Source organism: Penicillium lagena, assembly GCF_028827675.1.
Source record: "Penicillium lagena strain IBT 129212 chromosome Unknown utg000002l_segment0_segment0, whole genome shotgun sequence".
NCBI lineage: Eukaryota > Fungi > Ascomycota > Eurotiomycetes > Eurotiales > Aspergillaceae > Penicillium > Penicillium lagena.
This window is the reverse complement of record NW_026623223.1, coordinates 968210-981818: the sequence shown is the minus strand read 5'-3', so window position 1 is coordinate 981818 and position 13609 is coordinate 968210. Positions and strand designations below refer to the sequence as shown.

At 51.7% G+C, this 13609-nt stretch overlaps 7 protein-coding genes across 7 annotated transcripts; 4 read left to right on the top strand and 3 right to left on the bottom strand.

Moving 5' to 3' along the window:
- Positions 1-122: 122 nt before the first annotated feature.
- N7510_003146 (transcription factor domain-containing protein) lies at positions 123-2403 on the top strand (the record flags this gene model as incomplete). The annotated part of the gene is made up of 6 exons (XM_056975073.1): positions 123-201; positions 255-309; positions 373-1492; positions 1546-1652; positions 1701-1996; positions 2045-2403. 6 exons carry the CDS (start codon positions 123-125, stop codon positions 2401-2403), a joined length of 2016 nt encoding a protein of 671 aa, XP_056835029.1.
- An 8-nt stretch (positions 2404-2411) lies between these two features.
- Positions 2412-4107, bottom strand: N7510_003145 (cytochrome P450; the record flags this gene model as incomplete). The annotated part of the gene is made up of 4 exons (XM_056975072.1): positions 2412-2609; positions 2663-3417; positions 3468-3668; positions 3744-4107. The coding sequence occupies 4 exons, from the start codon at positions 4105-4107 to the stop codon at positions 2412-2414; spliced, it is 1518 nt and encodes a 505-aa protein (XP_056835028.1).
- Positions 4108-4478: 371 nt separating this feature from the next.
- N7510_003144 (uncharacterized protein) lies at positions 4479-5097 on the bottom strand (the record flags this gene model as incomplete). Its single annotated transcript, XM_056975071.1, has 2 exons — positions 4479-4976; positions 5038-5097. 2 exons carry the CDS (start codon positions 5095-5097, stop codon positions 4479-4481), a joined length of 558 nt encoding a protein of 185 aa, XP_056835027.1.
- Positions 5098-5602: 505 nt separating this feature from the next.
- On the bottom strand, positions 5603-7487 carry N7510_003143 (uncharacterized protein; the record flags this gene model as incomplete). Its single annotated transcript, XM_056975070.1, has 2 exons — positions 5603-6075; positions 6128-7487. The coding sequence occupies 2 exons, from the start codon at positions 7485-7487 to the stop codon at positions 5603-5605; spliced, it is 1833 nt and encodes a 610-aa protein (XP_056835026.1).
- A 787-nt stretch (positions 7488-8274) lies between these two features.
- Positions 8275-9506, top strand: N7510_003142 (SDR family oxidoreductase; the record flags this gene model as incomplete). Its single annotated transcript, XM_056975069.1, has 6 exons — positions 8275-8329; positions 8380-8638; positions 8702-8865; positions 8915-9114; positions 9169-9319; positions 9382-9506. The coding sequence occupies 6 exons, from the start codon at positions 8275-8277 to the stop codon at positions 9504-9506; spliced, it is 954 nt and encodes a 317-aa protein (XP_056835025.1).
- Positions 9507-10150: 644 nt separating this feature from the next.
- N7510_003141 (uncharacterized protein) lies at positions 10151-12073 on the top strand (the record flags this gene model as incomplete). Its single annotated transcript, XM_056975068.1, has 1 exon — positions 10151-12073. One exon carries the CDS (start codon positions 10151-10153, stop codon positions 12071-12073), a length of 1923 nt encoding a protein of 640 aa, XP_056835024.1.
- A 303-nt stretch (positions 12074-12376) lies between these two features.
- On the top strand, positions 12377-13533 carry N7510_003140 (uncharacterized protein; the record flags this gene model as incomplete). Its single annotated transcript, XM_056975067.1, has 2 exons — positions 12377-12619; positions 12679-13533. The coding sequence occupies 2 exons, from the start codon at positions 12377-12379 to the stop codon at positions 13531-13533; spliced, it is 1098 nt and encodes a 365-aa protein (XP_056835023.1).
- Positions 13534-13609: the final 76 nt, after the last annotated feature.

Sequence of the window (13609 nt, the reverse complement as noted above, 5' to 3'; positions counted from 1 at the left end):
GGAACTGCTTCAGGCACGTTACTCCACATCTCGGTACTCCACGTCCCCCGAGGCCCGACTGATCATCAGCACCGACTTCATCTCGGCGCTGCCGAGAACAGCACTCTCAACAACTAACAAATATGGCCTCAGAATGGTACTGTACCGTTTGTCCCGCTACCTTTACTCGCGCAGAACATTTAAAACGGCATAATGCGTCTCGTTCGTCTACCTACCAATCCTCTGGTCCGACACTGCTGATTGATCCGATGTAGACGTTGACGACCGGCCACATGCCTGTGCATCTTGTGGGAAAACGTTCAATCGAAGGTATTATATGAACGGTACCTGTATCTATGCATTTTGGATATGAGATCTGATCTTTCTTCCTAGGGATATACTCCGGCGACATGAAAAGACCTGCAAATCTCGAGTCCAAGCACTCTCCGAAAGTGAGGACCGCTTCCAATCAGATGAAGATAGACAGCCAAAACGACGTTGCTCAATAGGGTTGAATGATCCGACTATCTTGCGTTTACCCGAGCCAGATCCACTCGCGCTTGATTTTACTTTTACTGGTTGTGGCTATGCTGAGCCAACAGGGGTACTGGATTTACTTGAGCCTAACTCCAGAAGCACACCTGAGCTGGACAAGTTAGATAGCTCCACCTATATCACGGGGAACCATCTATTGACAGACATTCCGTCACCTCTGGATTTCTCCACCTTGGATCTTCTGTATTCTCCGCAACTGACCTCAGATATCATCCTTGCTGAGCGACTGGAATATCTTGCATATTTCACTAGCACACGTGGAATGGCAACATTTGCAGACCATGAATCGTTCCGGCGAAGTCAGAAGATCGTGGTAGATGCCTACGAAGCCAAATTGCAACAGCGGCCTGCACCAAGAACCAATCATGCGGATGGCCACTCCGATTCTACAGCAAAAGAACCACATCACGATTTAGACCCATCTCCAACACAAGAGTCTATCTCCCGTTCGTTAGACGCCAAATCTCACCAGCTTGTCGATAGTCTCAGAACTGTCATTTGCGGAAGGCAAAACGACGATGTCATCACCCTGGATTGGTCCTCATCTCTGCACAAGCTATGTCAAGAGTTCTTCTCTCCACCCAACATACGCCGCTTTCTAGAATATTTTTGGTCATTATGGTACCCCCACTGTCCGATTGTGCACAGGCCTCTTTTCGATTCATATGCAGCCACGCCAGCCCTACTATGCGTGATGGTGGTCATTGGGGCATGCCTTTCTTCGCGCGACAGTGACAACCAGACTGCCAGGATGTGGCTTGACAGCGTGGAAGAACTAATTTTTAGCCATGCCTGTTTTAGGAAGAGCCATTCTCAGGGCTATGATGATATTGTTTGGAAGAAGGAAATGCTGCAGAGTATTCAAGCGGCATATCTTGTTAGCTCTTTGCAGAAGAGAGAGGGGTCTGTGGAAGCTCAGGCCCGCATTCGACGATATCGTCATGCGTCCATGGTCGCAGTGAGTTTGAAAACAGTTGTCTTTTCCGTCCATCCATACTGAAACCATCATAGTTGGCAAGACACATCGGGCCTGGAAATGCTTCTCACCGAAATCTCCACCTTCATGAAGCTTCGCTACCATGGTGGAAGCAATTCGCCGAGGAAGAAGAGCTGATCAGGTGAGAATTACCAAACTTCTGACCGTTAAATCTGGCTCATTGCTCTAGGACTCTCATATTTGTCTTCTTGATTGACACAGCCCTTGTGATTTTGCACAATTCACCGCCCCGAATGGTTATCCCCGAGATGAAGATGGACGTGTCATGCCCCGAGGCGTGTTTCCAGGCCATGTCTGCATCTGAATGCCTCGTCCATCTTCGTGACTGGGCCCACACCCGCTTCTGGAGGGACAGACTCTCTGTTGTATCAGTGGTTAAGCGCATTTGCCAGAGCCAAATGCAAGATACCCTGGTCAACGAGTACGCGCAGTTGGGGACACTTAATCTTTTTACAATGGTGCAAGGTATGCTTGACTTCTTTAAGGTATTTTAATTTACTGACACCACCAAAGCAATTCATTCCCTCATGTTCCACCTGCAAAACTCCCTTGTTTTCGAATCGACATTAGCACCCGTCCAGACAGGGCTTGAGAACTGGAGACGGATCTGGAATGAAAGAGTCCCCGAAGATCAAAACATTCCCGATACCGCTGAGAACATATGGAAAAAGGTCGGATTTCTGCGCCAGGCATCGGAATTTTGGCACCTGGCTCGGATCTTCGCGGCCAAGGTCGGCTCAACGAGTAACTACTTTGATGACCACACAGAGACGGAGTCATTTCAGACGCATACTAGCTACGATCACACAGATATGGGCGACGTGAATGGGCTTATTATGGAGTATAGGAGGATGAATTTGGGTGTTAGTTGAATGCTCTATCACTTTGCTTCTGGGGTTTGCATTCTTTTTTGCACACGGACTTCGAAATCCATCGGTTTGACAAACCAGAAGTTCTCCGTATGCCATGTCTTTCGTAGAGGAGTGAGGTTGAAGTCACGCACAAGCCGTGGAATCAATTTAGACATCTCGAGGATAGAGATGTGCTTACCCAAGCATGTTCGGGAACCTAGGCCGAACTATTTTTAATGTTAGCAACAGTACCATCTTATTTAAGGATTGTCACACGTACAGGCATATACATCTGGTTCATTTCCTTTAGCCGCTCCGGATCACTCTCGGCTTCCAACCATCTCTCTGGTCTGAATGTCTTTGCATCCGGGAACGCTTTTTCATCGTAGTGTGCCACCCAGGTATTGATGCCGACTACAGTGCCGGCAGGGAAATGGCGCCCACTGATTTCTGCACCGCCATCAGGGACTACCCTCCACATGGGCAGCCCGGTAGCGCTGTGCATGCGTAGCGCTTCCTTGATAACAGCCTGGAGATACGGCATATCCTGACTTTCCTTGAAAGTGACTTCCGCGCTGCATTTCCCCTGAGCAGTAAAATCGTCGATCTCTTGTCGCAACTTCCTGAGCGTCTCGGGGTTGTGAAGCAGATTCCACGCAATAGCCGACAGACTGATGGCCGTGGTATCAGATCCGGCACTGACATTTGACAGGCCCATAATGAAGAGGTGATAATCCGTCACTTTCTCCGGGTCCTTGTCGCGCGCACTCATCAGTTTCTCAAGGAAATCTTGCGTCTTGAATCCATTACTCGCTGGTTCGGGATCGTTTCTCTTCTCTTCGTGGAGTCGGATCTTCTCTTTCACGAAACTGCTGAGATACGCTCTCCCACCCGCGCCAGACCATTTGAATCGGCTTAATGGGCCGAAGAGTCGCGGGTGCCATTCTGGATAGATCCCGACCAACGTGCTATACATCAATACGTTATCCAGTGCATCCATAGCTCCATCTATATCGATTCCATCATCCAGAAATCCTGTGTTGCCTTGTTAAACTCCTTCCACCTCTCGCCGTTTGAGAACTCACCGAACCGTTCCCCAAAGGTGATATTCCCAATGACATCAAAAGCATAACACTGGAACCAGTATCCAAGATTGAGGGATTCTTGCCGGTCTGCAAAACCGGCCAACTTTCTCAAAAACAGATCCGCGCAGTCATCTGCCAAAGCCTCGTAATGCACCAACGAGCTCATCGAGTACAGACTCGTAAATCTTTTTCTCGAATCGGCTGTTTCCCATCATTACGAGCATCGTTAGTGAGTCCCGCTATAAATCAAAGAAGAAGAGGACTAAGAAAACCAACAATGTCGCTTTATATCTCGATCCGCAAACACCGTCCACTGCGCCGGGTGTTTCCACCCATCATACCACGCCGACTTGGCGAAACGCGACCCGGTCCCGTAGACCGTGCGGACAGCGGAGAGGTCGCTGATGCTGTAGTGGTTTGGGGCAACACGCACAATTGGACCGTATTCCTCGTGCAGACGGATATTGTCGTGTTCGAACTGGCCGCGGCGCACACGGTTGAAGTACCATAGGCTTGTGAACCTGGCGCTGAATGGGCCAGGGAGTGAGCGGAGGGGGCCGAATAGGGCTTTTCCTACGCGGAGAAGGAACTGTAAAACCACCACCAGGATGGGAATGAGGATGAGAGTGTGAGTATGCATGGTCAGTTGTCTCTATCCGATACCTCTCCTACTCTTTCGGCATCCTGTCATCGTCTTTATATGTTTCGAGTGATCGTCAGGCCCTCCACCCCCGCCCCCGCCGCCACATCAGTTGGTAAATACTGTTCAAGTATTACGGATTTTGTGCAGCCGTAATTAGTATCTCGTTTTATTCGTCTCAATCTTCATCATCCCGGGAACAAGGCAGGGAAAGAGTGACGATACAACATCATAACACGGGAATAGTGACAGTCGTCCACAACAAATTAAGCAGATAATTCAAGGGAAACATCCAGTATTTCGCCACTCGCCAGAGAGAACACAAAAATAACACTTGAGGGTTGACGGAATAAGCCTATCATCCGCACAGATCAAGATCGATCGCCCCAGAGCCCGACAATTCCCATCGACAGCGCGATACCAGACAACCAGGCCCGAATACACTGCAGACGGCGCTCTGCAACCATCTCCCGCTGGATCGTCTCACCATTGACGTCCTCCTCAGCTTCCACAACAACCAAGTCCTCCTCTTTCTTAGCAGAAGACTTGCGGCCCAGCGTCAGACCGCTTGTGTCCCGGAGAACGCTGAAGAACCAATTCTGCAAGCCGATCTGGCGATTGAACCAGAAATCCAGGCCGTAGGAGGCGAGTGCGGAGGTCGCGCACATCCACAGCAGATACGGGTGTTTGCGACGCGGCGGGGAGATACAGTAGGCGAAGAGGAAGCAGGTGTTGGCCAGACTGGAGATGCGCAAGACATGCTTGCGATTCAGGCGCTTGACTTCATGGAGACACCGGGACGCCGTGGTGGATGTGGGCAGCAGCTGCAGTGACGGGACAGTGACGGCGGAGGTGGAGTAGGATAGGCCCTGGAGGGTTGCGATTGTCGCGTTAGCGGAAGTGGGGGAAAGCGAGGGAGATCCAACTTACCGTCAGCAGACCGAGTGAGACTGTGCCCACGAACTTGGTGACGGTGATAGGGCACGCCATGATATTGTGGGAGTTGAAGGTGATCGCTTGACCTATCGTTGTGTTGCAGAGACAAAGACGAGTGGAACAGGCGGAGGTGACATCAGTCACGCACGGGCCATCCAGCAACCGCCCGGTTTCTAAGATGGGAGGAGCAGCAGGAGCGGATTGATACGCTATGATGATTTGAGAGGGTATATCTCGCTATAGTCGAAGGAAATAGTGATTAACGAGAGAGGTTGTCTAGGTCTGTGTGGGGTTCATCTGTGACATGCGGAGTCTGGTATCCTGGACCAGCTATACATGCAGTTGAGCTTCGCTGCTCCCAAATGCTCGTACGGAGGAAGTTGAAGCAGACTAGAAACCACCCTCAGCCCATGTCCTTGGCATAATAATAATAATAATTGTTAGCAACATCAATAACCCGTTGCAGGATCGATTCCCAACAATCCCCTTGTTTTAGTATAGTTACATGAGACCAATCTCCGAATTTAACGCGTCCACGGGTTGGGGCGCGGTCTAACTCCTATTTCTTTTCGTCTTGCTCGACAACCTTTTGCCGCTTTCTCTTGGGCTCTGGCTCATCCTCCCTGCCAGAGTGTCCGAAAACTTTCTGCCATGACCCATCCCTGACCTGCTCATCATCACCATACATTCCCACGCTATATGCCCTTTTCATATTTTCCATGCATATTTGTCGTCTTTCGTCAAAATTGAACATTGGTTTAGGGTAGATCGATTCTCCTTCAACCGACGTATTGTTCCCATCGCCTGTAATCCGGCACCCCCACTTTCTCTGGTCTGATATAGGTGCTTTCCAGGGTTCATATATATATTTCTTGTCGAATTCTGCCAGCTCAGGGCAGTAGCGTCTGATGAGATTGCCGTTTGGGTCCCATTTCTTCCCAAATGCAATTGGTGAATAACAGCGATAGAACTGGTGGAAAAAGGCCGTACATGAGAGCCACATCCAGTTCCCCACATTACTGGCTGTTTCATCTGTGGCGTTGGTCAGAGGATGAGATATCTTTCGTAGACGGCCGCAACTCACGATCAATCAACAACTCCTCAAACACCTCTGCGCCCCTCTCCCAGTTCACATAGCAGCCTCCCCTTGTCAAGAAGCAGGCAACACTGTGTCTTCCTAAGTGATGCATCCAGCCTTCTTGCTTCAGCTGGCGCATCAAGGCGTCGATCCATGGAAACCCAGTCTGACCGTGCTTCCATCGCTGAAACCACGCCTCCGCCTCTGGAGAGTCCACAGTATAAGTTCCATCCAGAAGGCCAGTTGTAGAGAGATTGGAAGGCAAATGCCAATCAATAAATCGGACAATTTTGTTTTTATAGGTCTGTGCGAATTCATGACCGATGGCAGCTTGAGCTCCAAAGTACATGTCACGAAAGAGCAACTGGCCAGGCAGGTTAGTTGGGATAGATGAACTTGATTTCTTGTTTTGTCTGCGCTTTTCCAAGATTGATTGCACATCCCACCAAAATTTTCGAACAGAAAGAGACCCAAAATGGAGGTGGGGCGAGAGAAGAGTTGTCGACTGAGGTTCGAAATCTGCTGGGGATGTCTTTGGCTTCTCGAATCTGCCGATATACTCTTCATCCTGAATACATCGATCGAGGATGTTCAGAGCTTCTGTCTCTCCTCCATTATGAGGTGTCGTTGCGAGAGAATGATCAATACCAATTTCCTCGAATGTTGGAACACCAAAAGAGTTCTCTGGGCCCATAATATGGCTGTACTGCCTGTCCCTTGCAGTACGGTGAGCTTCGTTGAAATCCGGTTTCGCATCAGCAACGTCATGCTCCAGACTGCTGATGTCCATTTCCTTCGAGTCCCAAGGGTTTGGAAGGCTGTCAGGAGACGCAAGTGGTTTTGCTGGCTCTCCTTGGTTGATCCGCTTGACAGCCTTTTCAACCTGAGCCATGCTCATCGTAGGTTTCCCATTGTTCTTCTGGACCAGCTCGTCCGGATCGAACAAATTGCGGCCCATCTTCTCGATGACATGCACCCCGGCTTCTTTTGCCATGCACATTATTTCCTCGTCTCTATCTCGGGCATATGCATCTGTGTCTTTCTCAAAGACTAGATGTGTCACTTTCCACTTTTTCCAGAGCTTAGGAAGAACAGTCTGGGGTGCCTCGCGCACGATCCATAGTTTCTGATTCGAATTCAACTTGGTGTATGACTTGCTAAGATCATTCTGGCAGTCAAGAAGGAACTTCCAGCGATTGGGACCAACCCTAGCTCGGTAAACATAGTGAGGATCCCAGGTCCAGATTGGGATGAATACCGAGGGTTTCAACGACAGAGCGGCGTGCAACGCTGGGGAGTCATGGAGTCTTAAGTCGGTACGGTGCCAATATAAGACGACGGAGTTTGAAGCAGTATTGGACGTCATCGTTCCCCTGGTCAAGTATGTCTCAAAGGCTTAGCACAGCGTTGATCTTCTTAATTGGCCTATTGGGTTTGTACGCCGAGAGATTAAGCAACACGAAAATCCCAGTCTTTTATCATCATACATTATTAAAGTATCTATTAAAGTACCGAGTTCGTGGAATCTGGATCGTTTGCGACAGCGTGACGTCATCTGGGGTTTGCTGCAAGGTACTACATTCCCTGCTTCTAACCGGAACAAGCTCGGTTATTTGGGTTTGAATCAGTAATCGTTGCCAGCAGAAGCACCATATGCTACACTCTTCTACCCTATACCTGAGTAGCGAAGGAAACTCGAAGTGGCCCGTCTCTGATTGGTGCGTGGGCCAGGTCCAGCATCCACCCATCCACCGCGTCGAATCCGTAATCTTAGTAGGCCAATCATTCTGAAATCGGAGTATGTTATTGAGCGACCTAAGATCCCTATATGGTGTGAGTTTGAGCTTCAAATTCGGATGGAAAGGGGTGGTTTCGAGGGACAGAAACAGATCAAGTTCGAAAAGTGTTGGGTATGCCCAGGTATTTACCAATGATTTACGCGCACCTACTAGGGGCGAAGTATAATACGATGTATTATTACTACAATATAGGGGGACTCTGTACCGACCATGAATCAAAAAGAAGCCGAGGTCCACGGCTGTGGGGAAAAGGCGACGGGGTGATAGCTAATAGTTTGGTTTTGGTTATCGATAGTTAAATGGAACTGGACCCCTGCACCACTTCTCTTTTCCACCGCCCCCAGCGTCACCACAATGCCACTCCCCAAGTCAGATTACATGAGCGACTCCTGGAAGGATGGCCTGTTTGGTCTGTACCGACTCCCGAGGTTTTTACACCGCGAGCTGACCCAACCCTAGCGAACAAGGTCGTCTTCTGCACCGGCGGCGCGGGCACCATCTGCAGCGCCCAAGTCCGCGCTCTAGTCCATCTCGGAGCGAATGCTTGCATCATCGGCCGCAATGTGGAGAAGACAGAGCGCGTTGCTCAGGACATTGCGACTGCACGACAGGGTGCAAAGGTGATTGGGATTGGGGCCGTGGATGTGCGGAATTTCGAGAGCTTGAAGACGGCAGTGGATCGCTGCGTGGAGGAATTCGGAGGCATTGATTTTGTCATGTAAGGCCCGGACAGTCCCTCCATTTTTTTGCGACCCAATACTGACGTGATGACCGTCGACAGTGCCGGCGCAGCAGGCAACTTCTTAGCCTCAATCGAGCAGCTTTCCGTCAATGCGTTCAAGTCGGTCATGGATATTGACATCCTGGGCTCGTACAATACCCTCAAAGCCACCATTCCACACCTGTTAAAGTCGGGAAACAAACACAAAATGGACTCGGGGTCGCGTGAGTTACACTTCTTCTCCCTCTGCTCGTCATGCTGAACCCTCCCCAGTCCAGCCATCTCCCCTCGGCACCGGCGGAAGAATCATCTTCGTCAGCGCCACCATCCATTACCGGGGCATGCCCTTCCAGACCCACGTGTCGGTCGCGAAAGCCGGCATCGACGCTTTGTCGAACAATGTTGCCATTGAATACGGTCCCCTCGGCGTGACCTCCAACATCATTGCCCCCGGCCCCATTGCTCAAACGGAGGTAAGTCATTTTTACAACCCTAATAAAACCAAACTGACTCGATCTACTTCCCAGGGTCTGGAGCGTCTCTTGCCATCCGATGCCAAGGCTGCCTACACGCGATCCCAGCCCCTAGGTCGCGTCGGGCATGTTCGCGACATTTCCGATGCGACGGTATATCTCTTTTCTGACACAGGGAGCTACGTGAGTGGCCAGACGCTCGTCGGTAAGTTGTTTTTTCCCCCTGTGATATACCTGTTTAGATGCTAAGATGGATATGTCATCTAGTGGACGGCGCGAACTGGCGCATGTCGGCTAGTGGTGTAGCCGGTGCCGGGCTGAGCTACCCGGATTTCCTACTCTCAGGAATGGATGTACCCAATGTTACGGGCAAGAAGAAGTCGAAGCTGTGAGACATAGGTTTCATGGGTAGTGTTATATAGACGGGGACTCTAACGTTTTCTTTGTTCTATATTGACGTTATATCAGGCATTTGTGCCGGGATATTCCGGCATATTCTATTTACATTGTTCTGGTCTTGTTGCTATCCAGTGCTTTGTAACCGTGGTCGGGGTGCTAAGACAAGGACAAAGAACCCACAAGACATCTCTTGACACACTTGATCCAGATAGCAGTTGGTAACAAAAAATTGGACCAGAACAAAGGACTCAAGCATAACTGAACAATATGAGCTAGCGCTGCTCTAGAGTCGACTAGGTCCGACGTCACTCTATTGATGGCTATCCCTATCAATAGCTATATGCTCAAAGCGAATGGGAACGGGGATCCAGGATACAATAGAGCCGGACTATATGTAGTAAATAATGGATGGCCTCTCCCTCGTTTATTCTCAATGGCTATTGTCCCAGAGATGCCCAGACATAAAGAACCCCTGCTCAAAGACGGAGTACTTCGATCTACAACGCCAGGTTTCTGCGGAGAAAACCACCCCAATTCTTTTCCAAAGACATAAACCCTCGAGTGCCTATTGCAATTCTGCTGTCGCTCCAACCCTCCGAGGAAGCCTCCCACAGCGGCCATGGCACCTCCACACCAGATGCCTGCTAGATCGCCAGGCAGTCGACTCCCGCGCGCTGATGTTCCTCGTACGAACAAGGAGACCAACAAGAACAACCTGGCGCAATGGATCCAGAAAGCGCAGCTGGAGAAGCAAATCTCGGAGGAGGTAGCCAACACCCAGGCAATCAAGGAAAGAGCGCAACAGCAGCAGCGGCAGATCTACCTGTTGGGCAACCAGGTTAGCGAGTATGAGGGCATCATTCACGGCGGCGAAACGCGAGCTGATGTGAACGCAGCAAAAGCCAAGGAGCTTCGAAAGTCTCTGACGCGGGAGAGGAAACTGGCGCAAACCAATGAGGACTACACGCAGCAAGTCGAAAAGCGGTGCGACGAGCTTCAGATGATAAATTCGAATCTGCGACGATCTGCGGCGGAACGGGAGAAGACCTGGAAGAGGCAGTTGGCCCAGACGGAGAAGAGGGTTCACGATCTGGAGGAGGCGCTCTCGACTTCGTCTTCCGGTTTGCAGACGTACAGGCAGCACGTGCTCAAACATGTGGAGGGATGGACTTTATTGAAGGATGCGCTGAGGGAGCGCAATGAGCTGGAGCATCCGGAAAAGGAACGGCTCGGTCGTCTTATGGAGAATGTCTTGCAGGTTATCAGTGGCTCAGAGACCCTGTGTCAGTCTGTCATGGAACAATTACGAGTTCGACGGAATGGCAAGAGCGGTGGGCAGCCGAGAAGACCCGAACGCCTGTCTACGGCATTGGAAGATGTGAAAATGAGTGGCTCCTTCGACAGTTCGGACCCTAATCACGAATCGACAATGCCCAAACCAATGAGTATCTGCTCCGTTATTTCAGACAGTCCTTACGATGGGGATATCAACATGGAGAGCTCAGATCCATCGACGGACTTCGCCATGTCCGACTCCACAGACACGGATTCGATGGTGCTGGACTCACAGAGCTTCAACAGCTGGGATTCCGACAGCCACCCTCGCTTTCCGAGTCCTCCTGGGAGTATTCGCTTTCCCTCCCGAAAGCGTGCTGGGTACATCTGTTTCCCGGACAGTTCAAGTTCATCAGAGCCCGAAGATGACCGTCTCAAGTTCAAGCACATCAGGATGGTTCCCCGATCCTTGCGGCAGGCCAGGGAAGGCATTCCGAACAGCAAGGAAGTGGAGCGGGCCAAGAGCTCTTCTGTCACGCCGACACAGTTAGGTACGACTTTGGCTTCTCGCAGTATCAACCTGCGGGTTGTCGACGCAGTGACTGTGTACACAGTTAGCCCCACGTTCCCCAAGCTCCCTCTGCATCCACCGCTTCCGCCATCGTTGTCGTACGGAACGCAGACTGAAGAGCCGCCGCGTCTGGAAAATCATGTTGCTGTATCCGTTCACTCCGATGGCCTTGACCGAAAATCTAGGCAGACGCAGACCAATGTTCCCGAGTTTGCGCCCCGGGGGGTTCAGATGGGCGAGTCCCTCGCAGGATACATCGAGACCAAGAAGCAAGTCGTGTCCCGCCCAAAAACCCAGAAGCGCACAACTCAGGCACCGTCCGTCGACGAAAGAGTCCGCAGCCTGATGCCATGCACATGGCCACAACACACCACCCCCGAGCCGGGAGATCATCCATCGACCACGATGATGGGCACCCAGCGACATGTCCTAGCAAACCAGGGGAAGAGAGTTCGCCTGGCACTCACCCAATGGGCCCTGCGCATGGTTCAGAAACATCGCCACGACCTGATCTTAGGCATGATCAGTCTGATCACGCTGCTGTATCTCTGGCATGGTCATCGGGTGCATCGGGAGTGGATGATGGTGAACCAGATCCCGCGTACTGTCATGGCCGAGTTGCGCCACCGGCGTGTTGGGGAGTTTCGATGGATGGAGTCGATACAGTACGAGTTAGCACAGTGGATGGACGTGGACCGGGTGTCGTTGGGCTAGTTCAAGCCATCCGCGCACTTTATGTCTAGATCTACAAGTTTAGGTAATCCGACTATTCTGGGAACGGAAAAACGTGATCCGGTAGGGGGTGACGCAACCAGCCAAGGCCCAATCAGCGCCTGGGCCGCGCAATGATCGCCTTCTCCTTGTCTCGCCCTTCTTTGCTCTGTAATCATTTGATCAATCACCCCAGATGCTCTGACTTCTTCTTCTTCATCTTAACACTCAGGCACAATACAACTTCCTTTCTTGACTGCACCTTTAATCTCCGCTTGTTGTCCTTGACGTCCACTCTTTACCACCATGTTTCTTCCGTCCGTCCTGCTAGGCGCCACCGCCCTTGGCGCGGGCGTCAGCGCCGTACTGATCACCCCCGACATGGAGCCCCAGGTAGAGGCTGTGGAGGATGGCTTCCTGAATGTGCATCCTATGGTCGCCCAAGAGACGCAGCACGCGTTGGTCGACTTGCCCTGCACCGAGTGCCTCTTCCGCCAGATCGCAGACAACGGCGAACCCAGCTGGACTGATGGCCACTCTTCATCTCTGGTATGGCCAACACCACCACCGTTGATTGACATCCTTGGCTAATCCACTCCCTTGCTTAGATACTGGACTTTTCGATTGAAGACAACTCTTTGCTGGCCAACGGTCGTCAGATCTTCCCGCCCGTTCCGCCGAGCCCCATCATGGCCGCCCAGGAGCGTGACGATGGCGAGATGGGCGCCCCGGTCACAGTTGGATACGCCCTCGAAGTGATGCCGGTGGCCAGCACATCCGACAAGGAGCCCTTTGATCTTCTCGATGTCCGTTTCACCATCCTCGATCTGGAAATGCTCCCCGTCCCCCTCGACACAGTGGAGATCGCCCTCATCGTGGGCCCCGATGGCAATCTGTACATCGCCCGAACTGAGATCGAAAAGACCACCACTGAGCCCGAGCAGTTGTCCTGGAGGCAGTGCAACGGCAATCCCAAGTGCCTGCAGGCACTTCTGGTTTCCCGTGTGCGGGGTCTGCTAGCGGCGGCGAAGGAGCGCGTCATGGGCATGGCCTCTGTCTCGAGCATGACCGGTCCCAAGGATTGCGCCAAAGGCAAGCACATGAAGGGCAAGCACCACGGCCACAGCAAGGGCGACAAGGTGGGCCGTCCTCACCGCCACCACATGCACCACCCTCACCACGGTGCCTTCTCTCGCACCTTCTCCCGGGTGGTTCACTTCATCGTTGTGCCCGCCATTCTGGGTGTCTTGGCCGGCTTGACTGCCAGTGCCGTCGGCATGCTGGTCGGACAGGTCGTGGTCTTTGTCTGGCAGCGCTTCCGCGGAAACCAGTCCCAGGAGCACAGGGCTGCGTGGGAGCAGGGTGAAGCGTGCGAGAAGCAGGGTCTGATGACCGAGGCCGCAGAAGATGTGCTCCCCGAGTACACCGAGGCTGAGGCCCGGGGATCCATGGACAAGAATTAAAGAGGTTGAACTATTTGTTTAATTGGCATTGTCCTTCATATCTGCTGCGGGAGGCAATGACTATTGTGACGTGACT